Source organism: Mixophyes fleayi, chromosome 3, assembly GCF_038048845.1.
Source record: "Mixophyes fleayi isolate aMixFle1 chromosome 3, aMixFle1.hap1, whole genome shotgun sequence".
In the NCBI taxonomy this organism is placed as follows: domain Eukaryota; kingdom Metazoa; phylum Chordata; class Amphibia; order Anura; family Limnodynastidae; genus Mixophyes; species Mixophyes fleayi.
The window spans coordinates 285790629-285811108 of NC_134404.1; the positions used below are offsets into that span (position 1 = coordinate 285790629).

General features: G+C 39.5%; 1 protein-coding gene across 1 annotated transcript in view; it reads right to left on the minus strand.

The window, feature by feature from the left end:
• ACTN2 (actinin alpha 2) overlaps positions 1 to 20480 on the minus strand; it is a 69811-nt gene that overhangs the window by 27314 nt on the left and 22017 nt on the right. Inside the window, exons 5-9 of the mRNA XM_075203733.1 lie at positions 17235 to 17322; positions 13033 to 13111; positions 6861 to 6942; positions 2974 to 3059; positions 52 to 144 (exon numbers count right to left, since the gene is read on the minus strand). Of these exons, the coding sequence (XP_075059834.1) occupies positions 52 to 144; positions 2974 to 3059; positions 6861 to 6942; positions 13033 to 13111; positions 17235 to 17322 (428 nt within the window). The remainder of the gene's footprint in view (positions 1 to 51; positions 145 to 2973; positions 3060 to 6860; positions 6943 to 13032; positions 13112 to 17234; positions 17323 to 20480) is intronic.

Consider the following 20480-nt stretch of genomic DNA (forward strand, 5'->3'; position numbering starts at 1 on the left):
AGATATATTATTGCTCTTTTTATTAGAATTTAGGACAATGTGTAATATTACCTCACTTGCCAGTCTCTCATACTCTTCCATCATTTTTTCATTTTCCTGATTCACAGCAAGTACTTTGCAGATGCGATTAGCTGCTGTCTCTGCCTGTAGATAATGATGAGATATCAGCCATGAATAATAGGGCTATTAAATACCACAGAAAACAGTTTAGTTCTCATTTATTCTTAGGGGGTTGTGCACATGGTGGCTTACCTGCCTTGACCCTGCATCTGAGCTCCATACCACTCAATTGATGCAGAATGGAACAGAAATGATCTAGGACATTACTTGAAAAAGGATTCATTGATCCTTAATAGTTATTGATCCTTATATAGTCATGGTAAAATATGCTCATTCCCATATCAGTAGCTCTTACAAAACAATTTTCCTTATTTCATTTCAGCCTGGCTTTTATCCAAACCATCCAACAGTCAACAGTAATTATAAATCGGTAATGAAATTCACTGTGATATGGAACATGGATTGCTAATTGACGTTGGGAATTGCTCTATAGTGTTACGTTAACCTCAGTCCTCAGTGCTCAGCAACAAGAGCTAAATTTGCTTAACTTTATCAGGAAGATCCGTGCTTGTGTAAATATCTAACTCCAGCTCTAGCCTACTAGATGTCACCTGTGGGGTCCCTCAAGGCTCTGTTCCTGGGCCACTACTGTTTTTCATATTTATAAATGACCTACCCACAGTCTGTTAGGCTAGGTACACACTACAGTGATTTTAGCCGGGTATTGAGTCTATCAAACGACCACTCGGCCTGATATTGCAGTAGTGTGTACGCTTCAGCGATGAACGAGGATCGTTCCAAAGCACAGATCATCACTGATAAAACAGTATCCATGTTATTTGGGTCAAATAGTAAACTTGCAAAGTGTATTACACCTGATATACTAATTAGACCACACTCCAACACTAATCTGACATCAATGTCCAAACAAATATTTTGTTTCATGTCTTTGCCCTAACCTTCCATTTGTTTTGCTTATAGACACAATGTCATCCAAAATGTATTCCAAACTAGGCTTGCTGTATAGAAACATATCCTGTCTAACTTTCATGGCCAGAAAGCACGTTGCACAACAGATGTGTGCTACATGAAAAAACAGTCAGTATTTAACTTATGTGCAAACCAGAATACTAATTTGCATCCCTTGCATTGGTTTTGTCCAGGAGACTTAAATAAGAAGCTTCTTAAGTTAAGATCCTTAATGAATCAGGCCCTTAGTTATTTGCAGATGGATTCAGGTAAAATGAGTTAGTATACTGCAATTATATATACACATATATATATATATATATATATATATATATATATATATATATATTTCTTGTTGCTGTGCCTAAAGGTACATGTTGTCACAAACAGTGCACACAGCCAGTTTGTTGGCTGTAGTAATATTGACAGAATATAGAATTAGCTGACTAGGAAAGGGTGATATTACAAAAGTGCTTCATGATTATACTTTATATTCACCGGTTCAGCACACAAAATGGTGTGCAGGTGTAGGTAGTCTTTAATGCATTCATTATCCATGTTGCTCAGATGCAGCATTTTGCCTTTATTATAGACTACGGGATGCAGTTTACAGTACAACTCCCCAAATTCACCTTGGAGGGCTTTATACACTTTGCAACTAAATTTGCCAGCTGTGTTTGGCCCTGGACAGGGGCAAACGCAGGATTTTTAGAGGGGGGTTTCCACACCACGCCACCAGTGGGTGTGACCAGCATGCATGGGGGCATGTCTATAATATTAGTCAGTGCTTGGCTACTCTCCAACTCTTCCTATCCCTATAATATACATGGGCAATGCTGCATGCACTACTGTTAAATGTACGCAGCTCTCCCTTTTCAAGCAGAGCCATGTGAAGTAGGGGCAGGGTCCAGTCACCTCAATTATACAGTGCCCCAGGCTTGGAGGGGGTTTCCGGGCACTAGGAAATCCCCCCCCCCCCCCCCCCCATTGTTTTGCCTATGTTGGAGTCCAGTAAAGTATATTTTGCCTATTTATCCTTCAAATACATTCTGGACAAATTACACAAATACCTCAACAAAAATCTACTTCCAGAATCTGACTAATGGTTCCTGCATTCGATAAGAAATCTAGATGTTCCGCTCTCTCCTACTGCCCATTTGCAGGGCCATCTTTTCCATTGGGCACGATGGGCAGCTGCCCGGGGGCCCAACGGGCAAGGGGGCCCCATAGGCACGGCTCTTAATGAGAATAAATTATCCTGCAAAAGAAAAAAACCTGCAAAAAAACCTACAATGGTCACTGAGCAAGTACATCTATCTATCTCTATCTCTATATATCTATATCTATATCTATATCTGTATCTGTATACATCTATATATCTATATCTATATCTATATCTAGGGGCCCCGGTGCACTGCTTTGCCCAGGGGCCCATAATGTTGTGAAGATGGCCCTGTCCATTTGAATCACTAAAACAACTGTTACCTGTCTAAGATTGAAAACATCTGACAAACTGTTCTATAAGAATGATTGTGTAATAATTAATGCCTTCAGTCTGTTACCAAATCACAGTTATACTTGATGTATCTAGGACGTACTTAAAAATCAAACATAGACTCTCAATGCATTTGTTCCTGATAAAATACTTTATACAGTAAATAATAATACATAATGATAATTATAACAGCACAAGGGCAATAGAAATACCTTATACTATTTATTTATGCTCTATCCTGCTAAACCCAAAATGTCTAGATGAATACAACACAGCTCCGATAGAAGGCCGACTGGGGGCAATCTAAATGAGGCCAAAGGTAGCTTAGATAGACAGATAGATAGACAGCCCCAAGTCTAGAGGAATGCTATTTATAAGTTAGGTGCAGATTAAACATAATAATTGCCTATACATTGGAAAAAATAAAATATTATGGACATTTCACATACCTGTTCTGCTCCAGCAAATGCATGGTAAAAACATGACACATAGGTCATTATTGCTCTCTCATCAGGTTTAGGTGTGTTTACAATATCTTCGGAGAAACCAAGAAAACAGGAGAGATACAGATTATTGATTACCACAACTTTAAAGGGTATCATTATTTCTGACAAACATCATTCCATCTCCCAAATTCACATACATTTTGTAACTGTTTTACATTTTACCTTTAAAAAGCCAGCAAATGAGTGCTTGGAGCAGAAAAAAATACAGTCACACCAACACACAATGTAAATATTAATAATGATAGACATAATAATCAAAAGTTGTACACAAATCTAATTATTTGTATGTGAATTCAGGTAAATTGATTTACTAAAGAAAGGGGCTTTATATATATATATATATATATTAGAGATGGTCACTGACCCCCGTGTTTTGGTTTTGGATTCGGTTTTGGATCTGGATTACCGTCGTGTTTTGGTTTTGGTTTTGGTTTTGCAAAACCGCCATTGCGTGTTTTGGTTTTGGTTTTGGTTTTGTTTTGCTATTTTTTGGGAAAATCCATGTTTTTGGGCCTAAATTAACCCAATTTAGTGCTCCAACTGTTTTAGAGACAAGTAATCTAATTGTTGAGGTAATAAATCATCCAAAAAAACAGTTTAATTCTTCGTTGGTAGGCCTATTCTACACACAAAACAGATTGTCTTCCTCTCCATCTATGCATATTGGCAATGCAGCCATCGTCTTTGAATGTATATTACACCCTACACTTATAGTTAAATATGTAAAGAAATGGAAAAAGCCAGTTTGCTTTCTGTCTCTCAAGGCCCCCCTCCACTTGTATAAAATAGCAAAAAATTCAGCCATTATAGACTGTACAATATTAATTGACATGGAGAAAGCCAGTTTGGTTTCTGTCTCTCTAGGCCCCCCTCCACTTGTATAAAATACTAAAAAATTCAGCCATTATAGACTGTACAATATTAATTGACATGGAGAAAGACAGTTTGGGGTCACTCTGTCTCTCTAGGCCCCCCTCCACTTGTATAAAATACCAAAAAATTCAGCCATTATAGACTGTACAATATTAATTGACATGGAGAAAGCCAGTTTGGTTTCTGTCTCTCTAGCCCCCCCTCCACTTGTATAAAATACTAAAAAATTCAGCCATTATAGACTGTACAATATAAATTGAAATGGACAAAGGCAGTTTGGTATCTGTCTGCATCAGATCCTCTCTCCACTAGGAGTAAAATAGAAAACTATTCAGCCGTTATATAATCTAGAATATAAATAGAAATTGAGAAAGGCAATTTGGTATCTGTCTGCATCATAATCATCAACATCATCATTAGCGCCCTCGTCGCCTACACAAATCTCCCCCTCATCCTCTTCTAATTCCAAAGTGGCATCCTCAATTTGGGTATCACCGGCTACACTCGGGCTATTAAGGCACACATCAGCAGAATGCTCACGATTAGACATCCCACTGTTGGATGGACTCTCCACAGGGATTGTTGTCATTTGTGAATCAGAGCAAATATTCTCCTGTAATGCCTCACTGGTATCTTGCAGCTCAGCTTTGACGCGTAACAGTAGTTGTGCACCAATTGTAGCCTGGGTAACTTTTTGGGATCTGCCACTAATAGCCAAAGGTGAAGGCCTCATTCTCTCTTTGCCACTGCGTGTGTAGAATGGCATGCTTGCAATTTTTTTTTTATCGTCACTTAACTTTTGCTCAGTTACACTTCTTTTTCGCTTCAATACAGTAAATTTTTTTTTGGTTTTTGTTTTTTGCACTAATTTGAAAACACTCTGTTGTTTGACATCGCCTTGGCCAGATGACGTACTGGGAACACTAACATCAGGACTGGTGACAGAACCTGGTTGCTCATTTAGATCATATGTGGACTGCTTTGAATCCATTCTGAGCGCAAACCACTGAGGAGTGCTAAAAATTATTGAGTAGATACTGCTGACAGATATGACTTTTGACAGCCAGAAATATTAATGCACAATTAGGGAGGACACCCCAAAAACACTGAGGAGTGCTAAAAATTATTGAGTAGATACTGCTGACAGATATGACTTTTGACAGCCAGAAATATTAATGCACAATTAGGGAGGACACCCCAAAAACACTGAGGAGTGCTACAAATTATTGAGTAGATACTGCTGACAGATATGACTTTTGACAGCCAGAAATATTAATGCACAATTAGGGAGGACACCCCAAAAACACAGAGGAGTGCTAAAATTTATTGAGTAGATACTGCTGACAGATATGACTTTTGACAGCCAGAAATATTAATGCACAATTAGAGAGGACACCCCAAAAACACTGAGGAGTGCTTAAAATTATTGAGTAGATACTGCTGACAGATATGACTTTTGACAGCCAGAAATATTAATGCACAATTAGAGAGGACACCCCAAAAACACTGAGGAGTGCTAACATTTATTGAGTAGATACTGCTGACAGATATGACTTTTGACAGCCAGAAATATTAATGCACAATTAGGGAGGACACCCCAAAAACACAGAGGAGTGCTAAAATTTATTGAGTAGATACTGCTGACAGATATGACTTTTGACAGCCAGAAATATTAATGCACAATTAGAGAGGACACCCCAAAAACACTGAGGAGTGCTTAAAATTATTGAGTAGATACTGCTGACAGATATGACTTTTGACAGCCAGAAATATTAATGCACAATTAGAGAGGACACCCCAAAAACACTGAGGAGTGCTTAAAATTATTGAGTAGATACTGCTGACAGATATGACTTTTGACAGCCAGAAATATTAATGCACAATTAGAGAGGACACCCCAAAAACACTGAGGAGTGCTAACATTTATTGAGTAGATACTGCTGACAGATATGACTTTTGACAGCCAGAAATATTAATGCACAATTATGGGGGACAACCCAAAAGCGCTGGGGAGTGCCAAATATGAAGAAAAAATAATAAACCTCTATCCTCCTCTCTGCACTAGCGATTTTGGTTAGAGCAATTGCAAGAACAATATTGTATTCTTTCTCTGTCCCTGCTCTAATTAGCCTATGACTACACCCTGCTCTCTCCCTCTGTCAAATGGCGATGGATTGCTGTGGAGGCGTGTATTTATAAAGTTGAAGTATCGCGAGAACCGAGTCCCGAGATCCGACGACGTCACAATGACGTTCGGCCTCGATTTGGATTCGGAATTGGCGGGAGAGTACCGAGCTGCTCAGCTCGGTACTCGGATACCCAAAGTTCGGGTGGGTTCGGTTCTCGGAGAACCGGACCCGCCCATCTCTAATATATATATATATATATATATAATTTATTCTTACAGCTCATAGATTTCCTGATGTACAAAAAGTGCATGTCATCTACACACAGTGGAGGCATCAGTTTTGTTCGCTGAAGTATTATTAATAGAAAATAGAATTAACTGGCTAGGAAATGGTGATATTATCAAGGGGCTTCATGATTACTCTTTAGTTTCACTGGTTCAGCACACAACATGGTGTGCAGGTGTCGGTAGTCTTTAACGCAATTGTAAAGCGCTACGGAATATGTTGGCGCTATATAAATAAATGATGATGATGATGATGATTCTCTTTCCACGTTGCTCACAAAATTTTGCTTTTCATTCACAGATTCAGCCCACATAATAGTATAAATAGTATATGTAATGCATGAATTGTTTTCTTTCTCTATCTTCATTGCTCAGGTGCAGAACTTTACCTTTATGTGACTATTTCTTACCTATTACTGATTCCCAGTTCCAGAAATACATTTTAAACTAGCATTACATTTTATATATATTCAGTTTAATTATGTTCTGCCTTTTTCCCATTAAATAAAGAATTGTGCACAAAGAAGGAAAAGCGGGTTTCTACCTTCAGCATCCAGCATCTTTGGAATATCTAGGTATTTTTCAGCAACGTCCATCGCTAGGTTAATGTTTCCCACAGGGTCATCCTATTTCAAAAGAAAATATTAAATATATAATTTTACTGTTTTGTGTATATAGACGCTTCTAAAAGATGTTAGGCAAACTTAATTATATTAATTCATTGTTGATTATTGTTTTAAAACTAAGTACAGTGGCGAAAGAGCCAGAATCATTAGTAGGTTACAAACATGCAATTAACGCTTCATATATTTTAAAGGAAGTTTTTATGCAGCAATTAGATCTCTTTATTCCCAAAAACTATGAATAAACTGTTTTTGTGTAATGAGAAAAAGACTAATGAGATGCATTTTTATTGATTAACTTAATGTTATTAGCACAGAATAGTATACCAGATCCATTATATGGATTTAAACATTTACTAATTTGTGGACTGCAACAATAGCATTGTATCATACTTGCCAACTCTCCCTGAATGTCAGGGAGACTCCCTGAAATAGGGGTGATCTCCCTCACTCCCTGAAGAGTCTGGCATTCTCCCTGATGCTGAGCCAGTACTAGGCGTGGTTGGCTTCACCATCTGTGGCATGATGACAAAGTTCAGAAATTGTGTCCTATGTTCATGTATTGATACCTATGGAGGTGACCATTTTCATAGAGACCAAGATTTAATCAAAGACTGAGAGGTAAGACAACATGACTTCAGTAACGGAGACAGAAATGTAAAAGACACTTCAGTCTCTAGAGATTCATTAGCTGCTTTTCTTTAACTCATAGTGTTCTACTCTCCCGGAATGTCCGGGAGACTCACGCATTTCTGGGAGACCTCTCGAGATCCCAGGAGAGCAGGGCAGCCTCACAGTTCTCGCCCCTGCAATAGATAAGTGGTGGGGGGCGGGACCTAATGGCGCAAATAGTGAGTCATCTTAGTCCCGCCCCATGCTGTAATTGGCCAAAACTGTGACAATCATTTAGGGGGCAGAGCCAAAATGATGCGATTCGTCAAGCCCCTCCCCACATGCCCACCTCCCCCGGGATCTCCCTGAAGCCAACAAGGTAAAGTTGGCAAGTATGATTGTATACCAAGCACTATACTGCAATTAATTGAAGATGGATTTTATTGGCAGCTATGGAATGGGTTCTTTTCTTTACAGTAATAACAGGAATGTTTTGGTACATGTACAGTGTCAGATAAATGACAAGTACAATAGGCAGCTTTAAAAAAGATTTAGGGGTATATTTATATTTGCAGGTTTGAAAAAGTGGAGATGTTCCCTATAGCAACCAATCAGATTCTAGTTAGCATTTATGTAGTACATTCTACAAAATAACAGATAGAATCTGATTGGTTGGTATAGGCAACATCTCTGCTATTTCAAACCCGCAGTTTAGTAAATATACCCTTTAGATAGCAGAATAAGCTAAGGCTAGGGCTTACATGGAAACAGAAAAAACAGGACATTTATGTAACACAGAGTTGGTTCAGTGTGTTCATTTTGTTTAATCCTCTGGTTGCCAGCTATCTCTATTATTTTAAGTCTTTATTACGGGAACATTATTCTTCCTAGCCTATAATTATGCTTCACACTGAGCAACTACCTTGGTCTCTTAGCACTAAAACTAGTTTTAGACAAATGAGACAGCAGATGGTGCTCTTTCCTGGAGGAAGACCTTGTATCATCTTTGTACCTACCAGGGGATCTATGTGACCTTCATGGGGATAAATATTAAATACATACACTGGAACTTAAGCAACCTGCACTGAATAAGAGTAATTTATCTTTAACTTAGTATTGGAAAAATATATTAACTTAACTTGTGATAACATCAGATGAGAATACTGTACCTTACGTTCATCGTAGAAAAACTGTTATGGTTAGAATACATTTCAAAGCATTGGAAATCATAGCTTTTGCTTCTATATAATAGCCCTGTTGTGTATATTTTATGGCTGTAACTGGTTTGGACAAATTATTTATGATTCCTCTTTTAGAATTATCTCAGCCTCTTATTCTGGAGAGAGAGAAAGATTAAACTGCATTCCCTGGGATTACACTGTATAGACAGGCTATGATATCAGCTTTGCCAACACACTCATGTTTCCAAAAATAGGGTAGTGATCTAGACAGAAGGCTTTCAGGTTGAAATACAATGAAGTAATATCAGTCAGGGCAGGATTTATGTGAGATCAGATATAACTGTAATTCCAGGTCTTTCAAACAAAAAATGCCCAACAGATTATTTCCCAAAAAATTGTTTACAATTTGTATTATTGTTATTTTTTGTTTATTTTATATTGTTATTTCTTTTCTGTGCAACTTCAGACTTTATGCCAGAAAACAGTGCAACCAAACTTATAAAGATTAAAAAAAGATTGAATTAATGAACTGTGATTAGTTTGTTCTATAATTATAATTCAAATTATTCTGCTTGCCTCACTGTCTAGGTATTTTGCAACACAGGAACCACAGACATCGAACAACACTGTGCCTTCTCATTATGACTTTATTACTGCAAAAATCTCTCCCTCATAGGTCAAACATACGTTCCACACCTTTATTTGTCCCAATATATGAATTTAAATAAAATGTAATTACAGGATTTAAGCTGCTCCATTACCTGAAGACCACCCAGAAGATTCCCTTATACTGAAACACCTAATCAGTAGCTTATTAGTGGAGAAAAACACAGTCAACCATTGGAGCAACTTTCATTTCTTCCAGTAAACATTAATTTCTGACTCTAGTCACCAGGGCAATCAGAAGGTGGGCCTTCCAACACAATAAGGAGCTATACAGAGGAGCGGGTAATGTAGAGCACTGAGCTGCCTAGTGGGTACAAAGGAGCATACAGTCTACTTTTGGGAACTGCCCTGGTAAACATCCTGTTCTGTGTGACCTTCAGCAAGATTGTAGGTCCAGAAGGAAATGCACATGGCTATCACTTCAAAGTCCTGCCTACTTTTACTATGGGACCCCCATTTTATTAGATTACTAGAACTGTACTTATAATGCGTTTCTGGTATAATGTGCACCCGGTAGTTGCAAAAGATGTCTCCATGAAAGAAGAAGCTGAGCTATGCTCTCCACCACATCTATGGGCATGTAAATATCCAGTTCTTTTGTGCAACTATGATTTCTCAGGAATGTCTGCATAAATCCATGTTTCCTTTGCTGGAATGTCATTTAAATATCTCATCCTTTGGATGTGTGTACAATACGTGGGGCATTACTGCATCTAGTCTGTTTGCACTTCTTGATCTGCCCACTTCCTTCCAACAGAAAATGCAAACATTTTCACCTTCCGCCGTCTTGATGCTTATTTTGAACATGAAAACAAAGCATTATACTTTGGGGTTGCTTTTAAGTTAACAGAACATGCAAAACATCTCCTCAAAGCCACCCTGCAGCATAGTGTACTATGTACTTAATGAGCACTCTCATGGAGCTCAGTTTTATTGTATAGAACATTATTAGGTAAATGACGCAAAGTGAACGCTTGTTAGAATGAGTGTGTAGGTCTACTTGAGGCCATTATTCTTTGAACTATCAGCATTAAATGGCATTTAGAAGTCTTTAAGAATGTACATTGAAACCTGATTTAATTGTCTATGTGTACGAGACTTATTGCCTTCAATAATGAAAAACAATTATGAACCTTAATTAACAATTCACTAATATTACAATACATGTTGCTGGAACAGCCCATTGACTGCTATGAGGCACAGTGGTGAGGAAGGTTCTGGAAGGGAAATCCCAAACTGGAGAATTGAGCATGGCCCCTAGGCAAATTTTGCAATGGGGCCCAGAAATTGAGTGATACACCCATACCAGACCCCCTTCCCACTTAATATGGCGGCAGATAGAAAAGACTCTGACACAGCATATTTCCAGCATTTTCAGTGTAGCACTGACTGGTCAGTCCCCTTACTGCACCCGAAGAGAGAGCCAGAAATATAGGTGCTGGGTGGGTGACACAGGGGCCCTCTTTAATCATGGGCCCAGGTGCACTGCACCCATTATAGATACATTACTGGTTACGCATTTGCCAGTAGCACATAAATACATAACAGTAATTGGAGCCATTATTGCAACCACCCTATTTAATTTGTATAGAAGCAAAGTACATTCATTGTACACGTAAAATGCACATTTGTCAATGTACATAACAATTTTTAAAAATGTGCATATTTATTATACTTATTAAACCACATTTCATCCTTGTTCTCTCAGGATAGTCGGTAAAAAGTTCTAGCTTGAAAAGTTTATTCTCATAGAACTTAGATACCTGATTGGTCTAGATTTACATGTTTAGTGGAAATAATCCGAATAGAAGTATAGTAAGTATAAGTCCCAGTTTTCTATTTAAAAAATATATCAGCACTAGAATAATGTCCAAACAAAGACCTGGTAAACTGATGTTTTGATAATAACTTCTTATCCTTGACTGAAACATAAAGCTGCCACCTGTCAGTTTTCCCTTAGACAGTCTGGGTTTCATTTAGAATACTGTTTGGCTTCAGTGATCTTGGAAACTGATGTGCTTCTGAAGTTAAATAATTGCCTACAAATGCACATATGAGAATAAAACAAGAAAGAGGAACGGAATAAATAGAAAAGGCCTGACAGGATACTACACAATTAAATAGAAGCATAATAGGTCTTAGAGGTACACCATACTTGCCAACTCTCCCAGAACTCCCGAGAGAGCAGGCAATTCTCCCGATTCCCGGCGGCTCGCCAAATTAAACAGGGGGCGTGGCTTAGTGGTGTCGTGTATGCGTCGTTGTGGCCCTGCTCCCTATTTTTATTGCCCGAAACAATGATGACTGCTTTGGGGGCGGGGCTAACGATGCAATTCTTTGAGCCTCGCCCCCACACACCCACCTGCCTACCGGGACACAAGTTGCCAATGTTGGCAACTGTGAGGTACACATATACTGCACTTTGTACAATCCCAGGAACTCGCTGTCACTATCCTGTTCAATTTTCCCCAAGTTTGGAACATAAAATGTACCTGATGTTTGCTCACAGTGGAGGCAGCCATTTTGTGGGATGAGTCAATATTTATTAATGCAACAGAAACTAAAGATATCACTGTGGAGTTTTTATATACCAGCAATTTTGGTCACCTTTGGTTATGTGTTTTTTTAGAGGTTGGAGTCGTACCACTCTTGTTTAGCTTTTCTGAATCCTTTGTGGAAGCTGAAAATGAAATTGATTAAACCTATATACCATTTGTAGTCAATAACAGGAATCAACTGCATATTTAAACCACTCACTTTCAGCCTTTGCTTTAGTATTATAACATATGTACCATATTTACACTGGCAAACAGGGGTAAAAGTAGACTTTTGTGGGCCCCATAACAAAATGTTTTAAGGGCCTCCATGTACCACCCCAAGTTAAAAAACATATAGCCTATACACATGGAGTTTTGGAAGGGAGACAGGGCCCCACCAGCTGCAGGCTCCATAGCAGCTACACTTTTTGCTTTTAAGGTAGTTATGCCTTTGCTGCCAAACAAAGAGTGGTATAAGCATTGTGTCTGAATCACTTGATATCTGCCAGATCTGACCTTGACCTTTATTGACTGTTAGTTACTGCTGCCTAGTCCTAACATTCAGCTTGGCTTTGGATTTTGGCTCTGTCTAGGTCCTCCTGTAGCAGAATCCAAGTCCCCTTGTGGGGTCCTTTGGTGAAAACCAGGAGGGTCATTGGACTCAGTGGCGGAACTACAATTGGGACAGCTGATGCCATGGCCCATGGATATAATGGGGCCCGCTGCATGGCAGATGCAGAGTGTTGGGGGCCCCGGTTCCCTCCTCCCCACCTTCCTGCACCAGGGCCCAAAGCTCACTAGTTCCGCCTCCGATTAGACTCATTGCACCAATGGAGCCAGTGCAAATTACCAGAGGTGCAGAGGATCCCCTTCCTCACACGGATACCTACAGTCATAGTGCCTCAGTGATACCACCAGTTCCTAGTGGAGGCAGCCATTTTGTGTGCTTAACCAATACTCAGCTTTAACAAAGGAATAAAAAGTACTTAAGTTGATGTTTTTTAGAATTTAGTGGTATTTTGGTGTTCTATTGAAAAGCAAACCAGGTGTGCATGCAGAGTTAGGTATCAGTACAACTGGTTCTCTACGAGGTTGACCTTATTTAGCTTGGAGTAGTCAATGAGATCAGGCCGATGTCTGTGGATCAGGGCACAGAGGCCAAGGCCATCTTTCCAGCTTTATCACACACAATGCAAGAAAAAGAACATAGTTACATATGCGCAGTGATATTATTAAACAAAATCCTATAACTAGCATTCAAAAACACATATTTAAACCATTTTGCAATTCAGATTTGAAATAGTGTTCTGTATGGGAAGCATGTATCCTAGGTATAGCCTACAAACAGGAATCACAGGAGCCACATTATTATTATTATTATTATTATTATCATAAATTTGTAAGGCGCCCCAATGTTCACATAGAGGTAAACAACGGAGCCATACATTAGAATAATGGCTCAAGTGAACAACTGCACTTTAAGGTATGTGAGCTTTTATACATTTGTGAATGCTCTGGGGTTTTCATAAGTACATGTCAACTTTTTAATACTGTCATCAACCTACAACAAGACAATTAACATACAGTATGCATGTGAGACATTTCCTTTTCCATGATACTTGTACTTTTGGCTAAATAAAAATGTAAAACACACTTAAAAAAAACTATTGGTACAGTATGTCATACTCAGATTAAAGCAGCAATACCAAGACAAAATGTGGTGGTTTTTTTTTAACATAAATCACAGCTTAAAGAATGTTGGTAGCTACCATTTTCTTTGGGTTGTTTCTTCAGACTGCTATTAATGATTTATAATTATGCACAGTGTCATGGACACCCCTTCCTATTCCCTCTGCCTTCATATGACATGTTTAGAGCTGTGAGTCTGTGTCTGTAATTGGCAGTCATAATTTTTGCAAAATCCAGAGAGATTTTGAAAAGGAGATAATGATTTGTATAAGGTCAGCTAAGAAAATTGATAGTGCTTAAAAGGTAAATAACTAGCTATTTAAAGAAAAAAACTGTCTACGTGGGATTGTTGCTTTAGTTTGGCATTCTCATCTGTTCTGATTACATAAAGCCGGGATTCATGTATATAAAGGACAAAAGGTGAACAGCTCTGGATATAAGTGATAAAATATGGATATAAAACGTCTTCTGGACCTTTTTAGAATACATTGTCTGTCCCTTACTTAACATATTACAGTGGGTATCACTAAATTTGAAAGAATATTTTCCAAATTTGCTTTAGATTGACATTATATGGAGTAATGGATGAATGAATGTGGGTAAGGAATCAATGAAAGTGGACATACTATGCAGAACATGTTAATATCATTAACTTTTCAATCAGGATAGTAGGATCCATTTATCTAATTAGATACTACCAGATCAGTTATTGTTTAGGACATCATTCTGGTTACAGTATGATTACATTAGCTTTAAAGACACATTAACCCTATTTCATTATTGTCCCTTAAATAATTTAATTTATTATTTAGAGAAAAGCTCCTCCAATGAAAGCAAAATAGCTATCAAACACTTCTTGCATGGGGAAGCAAATTTAACAAGAATAGAGGTGGTATATTTACCTTTGCTGTCCTCTTTTCTTTCTCTCCATCTCAGGATGGCGATAGCAGGAGTAAATGATTGGAAAAATGCTTTATTTATTTAAGTAAAGCATTTTTCCCATTGGAAAACATTTTAAAACAATTCTTTTTTTGTATATATCTTTTCAATTTTTTTCTATTTTTATTTTTTATAAGTGGAAATGGAAGTTCAAGTCAGGGCTCCAATTCCACCAAGCAAAGCAGATGCAGATGCAAGGAAGACTAGCTAGAGAACTGTTACTATTGCCAGCTGTTGTCACTAGGCAGCTGAGTATCAGCAGTAATTGAAGCCCTTACATTAGAGGAGCCTAAGGTAATTGCCTCAGTTGCCTTACACTTGTTTATGGGTGAGTAGGATGTTCGAGTTATGAGGCACATTAGAGGTATTGGTGAGAGAATGTTCTAATGGGTGCACATTAAAGCAATTATCGTGCAGATCACATGATAAACAACCGTTTGGTCAGATATTGCAGGAGTGACTACGCTCCCACGATCATGTTTTATTGTACCAAAACACATTGCATCTGTTGATTTGGTTTTATAAACTTCCTAAAAATCACGATCAACGATGAAATGATGTTGGGCAAATGTGGAAATGTGAACGCACTCACGACCAGCAGTATAAGCAGATCTCTGTAGAGCAGTGGTTCACAATCTGTGCGCCTAGACTCCCTGGGGTGCCTCGACGATCTTATAGGGGTGCCTCGGTCAAGGTCAGTGGTAAGCAAGGCAGGGGACTTCTTGGTAATTATTTTGGCTTAGGGGTGCCTTGAAAATATTATGGAGACCCTAAGCCTTGAACTGAAAATGTTTGGGATCCATTGCTGTAGAGTGTGCAGAGTCACGATCTTATCAGCAGATGGTTATGAGAGATGAAGAACAGAGATCTGAAGGTAAATTGTGTAGGTTTGCACACATGAATCTACAGTCATGGCCAAAAGTTTTGAGAGTGACACAAATATTAGTTTTCACAATATTTGACTGATGGCCGCCCATTCTTGCCTAATCAATGCTTGGAGTATGTCAGAATTTGTGGGTTTTTGTTTGTCCACCCACCTCTTGAGGATTGACCACACGTTCTCAATTGGATTACGGTCTGGGGAGTTTCCTGGCCATGGACCCAAAATTTCGATGTTTTGATCCCTGTGCCACTTACTTATCACTTTTGCCTTATGGCAAGGTGCTCCATCATGCTGGAAAAGGCATTGTTCAACACTAAACTGTTCTTGGATGGTTGGGAGAAGTTGGTCTTGGAGGATGTTTTGGTACCATTCTTTATTCATGGCTATGTTCTTAGGCAAAATTGTGAGTGAGCCCACTCCATTGACTGAGAAGCAACGGCACACATGAATGGTCTCAGAATACTTTACTGTTGGCATGACACAGGACTGATGGTAGCGCTCACCTTTCCTTCTCCGGTAAAGCGTTTTTCCCGATGCCCCAAACAATCTGAAAGGGGATTCATCAGAGAAAATGACTTTACCCCAGTCCTCAGCAGTCCAACCCCTGGATCTCTTGCAGAATATCAGTCTGTCCCTGATGTTTTTTCCCGGAGAGAAGTGGCTTCTTTGCTGACCTTCTTGAAACCAGGCCATCCTCCTCTTTGCCTCACTATGCGTGCAGATGCAGTCACATCTGCCTGCTGGCATTCCTGAGCAAGCTCTGCACTGGTCGGAGTTGGGTCACTCACAATTTTTCCTAAGAACACACCCATGAATAAAGAATGGTACCAAAACATCCTCCAAGACCAACTTTTCCCAATCATCCAAGAACAGTTTGGTGACGAACAATGCTTTTCCAGCATAATGGAGCACCTTGCCATAAGGCAAAAGTGAAAACTAAGTGGCTTGGGGATCAAAACATCAAATTTTTGGGTCCATGGCCAGGAAACTCTCCAGACCTAAATCCCGTTGAGAACGTGTGGTCAATCCTCAAGAGGTGGGTGGACAAACAAAAACCCACAAATTCTGACAAACTCCAAGCATTGATTAGGCAAGAATGGGAGACCATCTGACAGCATGTGGCCCAGAATTTGATTGACAGCATGCCAGGGCGAATTTTAGAGGTCTTCTAAAAGAAGGCTCAACACTGCAAATATTCTCTTTGAATAAACTTAATGTAACTGTCAATAAAAGCCTTTGACACTTATGAAATGCTTGTAATTTTCCTTCAGTATACCATAGCAACATCTGACAAAAAGGTCTAAAAACACTGAAGTAGCAAAATTTGTGAAAACCAGTATTTTGTGTCATTCTCAAAACTTTTGGCCATGACTGTACATGATCATCAGGACTTTTAATTTCTGGCAAAAGCGTTCCATAAATCGCAACTGATTTATGTAACATAAGATTGCATTAGTGTGTACCCAGCTTAAGAGGATGAGAAAGAGCAGAGTGGAGAAGAGCTTTGGAGTAAGGGATAGGACTGAATTTGAATGTGGAGACTATAGACAACCAGTGCAGGAATTAGCAGGACTAGAAACAGAAATAGAACACCTAGAAGTGTGGACAAAACTGGCAGCTGCATTGAGGGTAGACTGAAGAGGAGATAATCTTAAGGAGTTTATAGTACTATTATTTAACTTTACATATTTTCCGGTCAATTTAATAATAATAATACAAATCATAATAATGAGAAATCTTATCAGCAGAGTTATCTTGACTGACAAATGATGTGCTTGTTGAGAGTACCTGGTATGGAAGTTTTGTATGTTCACATTGCGGTAGGGAGCAGTCTTCCGTTGGCACCATAACAGCAGTCCTTCTTTTGCGGAGGTTTCTAGTAAATTAACAGATATATTATAGATAATTGTTGTGCTACATTACCTAAGAAAAATGCCACTGTAATTTACATGTTATTTGCTATGAAATGAGTTGCAATGTAACAAGTTGATATAGTGCTTGATTTGAATATATTTCTGTCACGATCCGCGGCGGCCGCGGGCACCGCCGCGACTCAGCTCCTGCTTCTTCTGGCGTCCCGGCCGGCGTTATGGCGACCGGGACGTCACTTCCGGAAATTCACCGAGAACGGTGCTTAGGCGCTCTGGGCGCATCAAACAGCTGGGCACATGCGCAGACTAGCGCAGCCTGTAGGGTATTAATCAGGCAAGGGCTGGGATTTGTTTCAGAGCTAGGCTCTGATTGGCTAGCAGTGGTATTTAGGGCAGTGAGGACTGAGCCTCACTGCCGGTTATAGCGTCCTGTTCTCAGTTCTGCTGCCTGCTTGTGCTCTCTCTCTGCTTGGTGTTTAACCTGTGACTGACCTCCTGTGTATGACCCTCGCTTGTTCCTGGACCTTGAACCTATGCTTCTGACCCTGACCATTTTGCCTGTATACCGGATTCTGCTCCTCCGCCAGTGCCCCTGACCTTTCGCTTGTCCCTGGATTCCGAACCTGTGCTTGTGACCTCTGACCTTGCTTTACTCTGCCTGAACTCCACGCTGCTGTCCGCCAATCACTCCACTCTTGGGTTCTCCTTAGCCGGTATACGATTCTCGACCCTCTGTCAGCCTGCGGCCAAGTCTGTCCCCACCACTAGGGGCTCCAGCGAACACCAGGCTTTCGGAGTAGCCTCCGAGTTTTATTGTGCTGGCTAGGGAGTTCCTAACAATTTCATACTTGCCAAATTTACCTCGTTGGCTTCAGGGAGATCCTGGGGGAGGTGGGTGTGCGGGGGCTTGACAAATTGCATCATTTTGGGGCTAAGATGATGTGATATTTGCGTCATTAGGCCCCAACCCCTGCCACTTATCTATTGCCGGGGAGAGAACCGGGAGGTTGCCCTGCTCTCCTGGGAGATCGGGAGGTCTCCCAGAAATGAGGGAGTAGGCAACTATGCGTTAATGAAAAGCAGCTAATGAATCTCTAGAGACTGAAGTGTCTTTTACATTTCTGTCTCCATTACTGAAGTCATGTTGTCTTACCTGTCAGTCTTTGATTAAATCTTGGTCTCCATGAAAATGGCCACCTCCATAGGTATCAATACATAGACATTGGACACAATTTCTGAACTGTGTCATCATGCCACAGATGGCGAAGCCAACCACGCCTTGTACTGGCTCAGCATCAGGGAGAATGCCAGACTCTTCAGGGAGTGAGGGAGATCACCCCATTTCAGGGAGTCTCCCTGACATTCAGGGAGAGTTGGCAAGTATGATATATTTGTGAGTTATGGGGTATGATTTTTGTTAGTATGCACTGCAGACTTCCTGTCTGGGACACTATTAAAAGATAATTAGCCTTTAAATCAAATCTTAGAGGCTAATTATCTTTCAATATTGTCACAGACAAGAAGTCTGCAGTGCATACTAACAAAAATCATACCCCATAACTCACAAATATATTCAAATCTGATAATCTTCTGAAATATTTCAAATATTAGTATACATACTGTAGATAAAGAGGGAATGGGGATTTGTGGCATAATTGAATTCATAAATATCTCAATGACAGTTGCCATATAAAATTCATGAGGAAAACATCACGTAAGACAAAGTACAAGCTATTACCTCCTGACAGTAATACAGATCAGAGTTAGGGGTACACAAAAGGTGCCCATATCATGAAAAGACAGTGCTCCATAAAACCCAATATATAATACAGTAATATTTATAATTATACAAAATCACTTAGTAATAAAATAAATTGTTTCACACCCACATAATAGTTTTGGCATTGTGAAAACATCAGTACTGTCCATTAAGGGTCTTGTTATTGACTTGTACTTACCAACTCCATATGATAGCCGGAATTGCAGATTAGTGAATGCCAAGCTATGAATGTTGTTAAAAAGTTTACTTGATATCAGATTATTCTTCCATTAGCATGCAAAGCGCTATTACAAAGTATCCTAATGTGGCAGTACACTACTACAATGGACAACCAAGAGATAAATATCAGAATACGCTAAAGCTTTGTGCCCTAAACCACCGTTCCACTACACACGCATTTTTGCATTTATGATGCAAATCTGAATGCAACAGTTAAATAAAATTGATGCCCCGGAATGTTGTGCACATTGGTCTCAATTCTAGAGCATCAATCCAACATACTCATAGAGGAAGTCTGTTCACATCACCTCTGAGGAGCAGAGTGTGGAGTGGAGCAGCAGTTGAACATCCTGACAGGGGATAAGTGGGAGTGGGGAGGCAATAAAGTGCAAGACAGGGAAATTGGATGGCATTAAGACATGAGAAGGGGCAAAGAGGGATGACAATAAGAGACATGTGAGAAGGCAGTTAGGGTATCAATGAGAGGTAAGAGAGTGAGCAATGAAGGTGACAATAAGAGATTTGAGAGGTGGCAATGTGAAATTGGCAAACAAGGATGACAATGAGAGATATGAGAGGCGGCAAAGAGGATGTCAATTAGAGAAATGAGGGGGGGGCAGTAAGGGCAGTATTGAGAGGCATGAGAGAAGGCAATGATGTTGGAAATAAGAGAGATAAGTAGGGGCAATTATAGACATGAGAAGGAGCAATGTGGGTGACAATGAGAGACATGAGAGGGGACAATGAGGATGGCAATGAGAGACATCAGAGAAGACATGAGGCTGACAATGAGGTATGAGAGAGGGCAAAGAGCACGAAAGGGGATGTTGATATATACATATATATAAAAAATATGAAGAATATTCATATTTGACCCAACCGAGTGATGGGATATTTATTTCTCTGCATCTTTGCATTTATTAGCATGAAGTGAAACTACGTTTCTGCTTTCTGGCTGTGGAAAAGTACAATATCTGCTATAACCTTCAAAAGAACAGTGCCTCAAATTTTCACAAAAAAATTATATAAAGTTCTAGAGGCACATACAGGATATCAATTACACCTCAAAGGGACTCAGATACTCTCCCACCTAATGAAGAGTGTCACCGGCAGCTGATTGGGCTGAGTGAGCTAAAATGCTGAGGATGATGAGTAGCTTATACT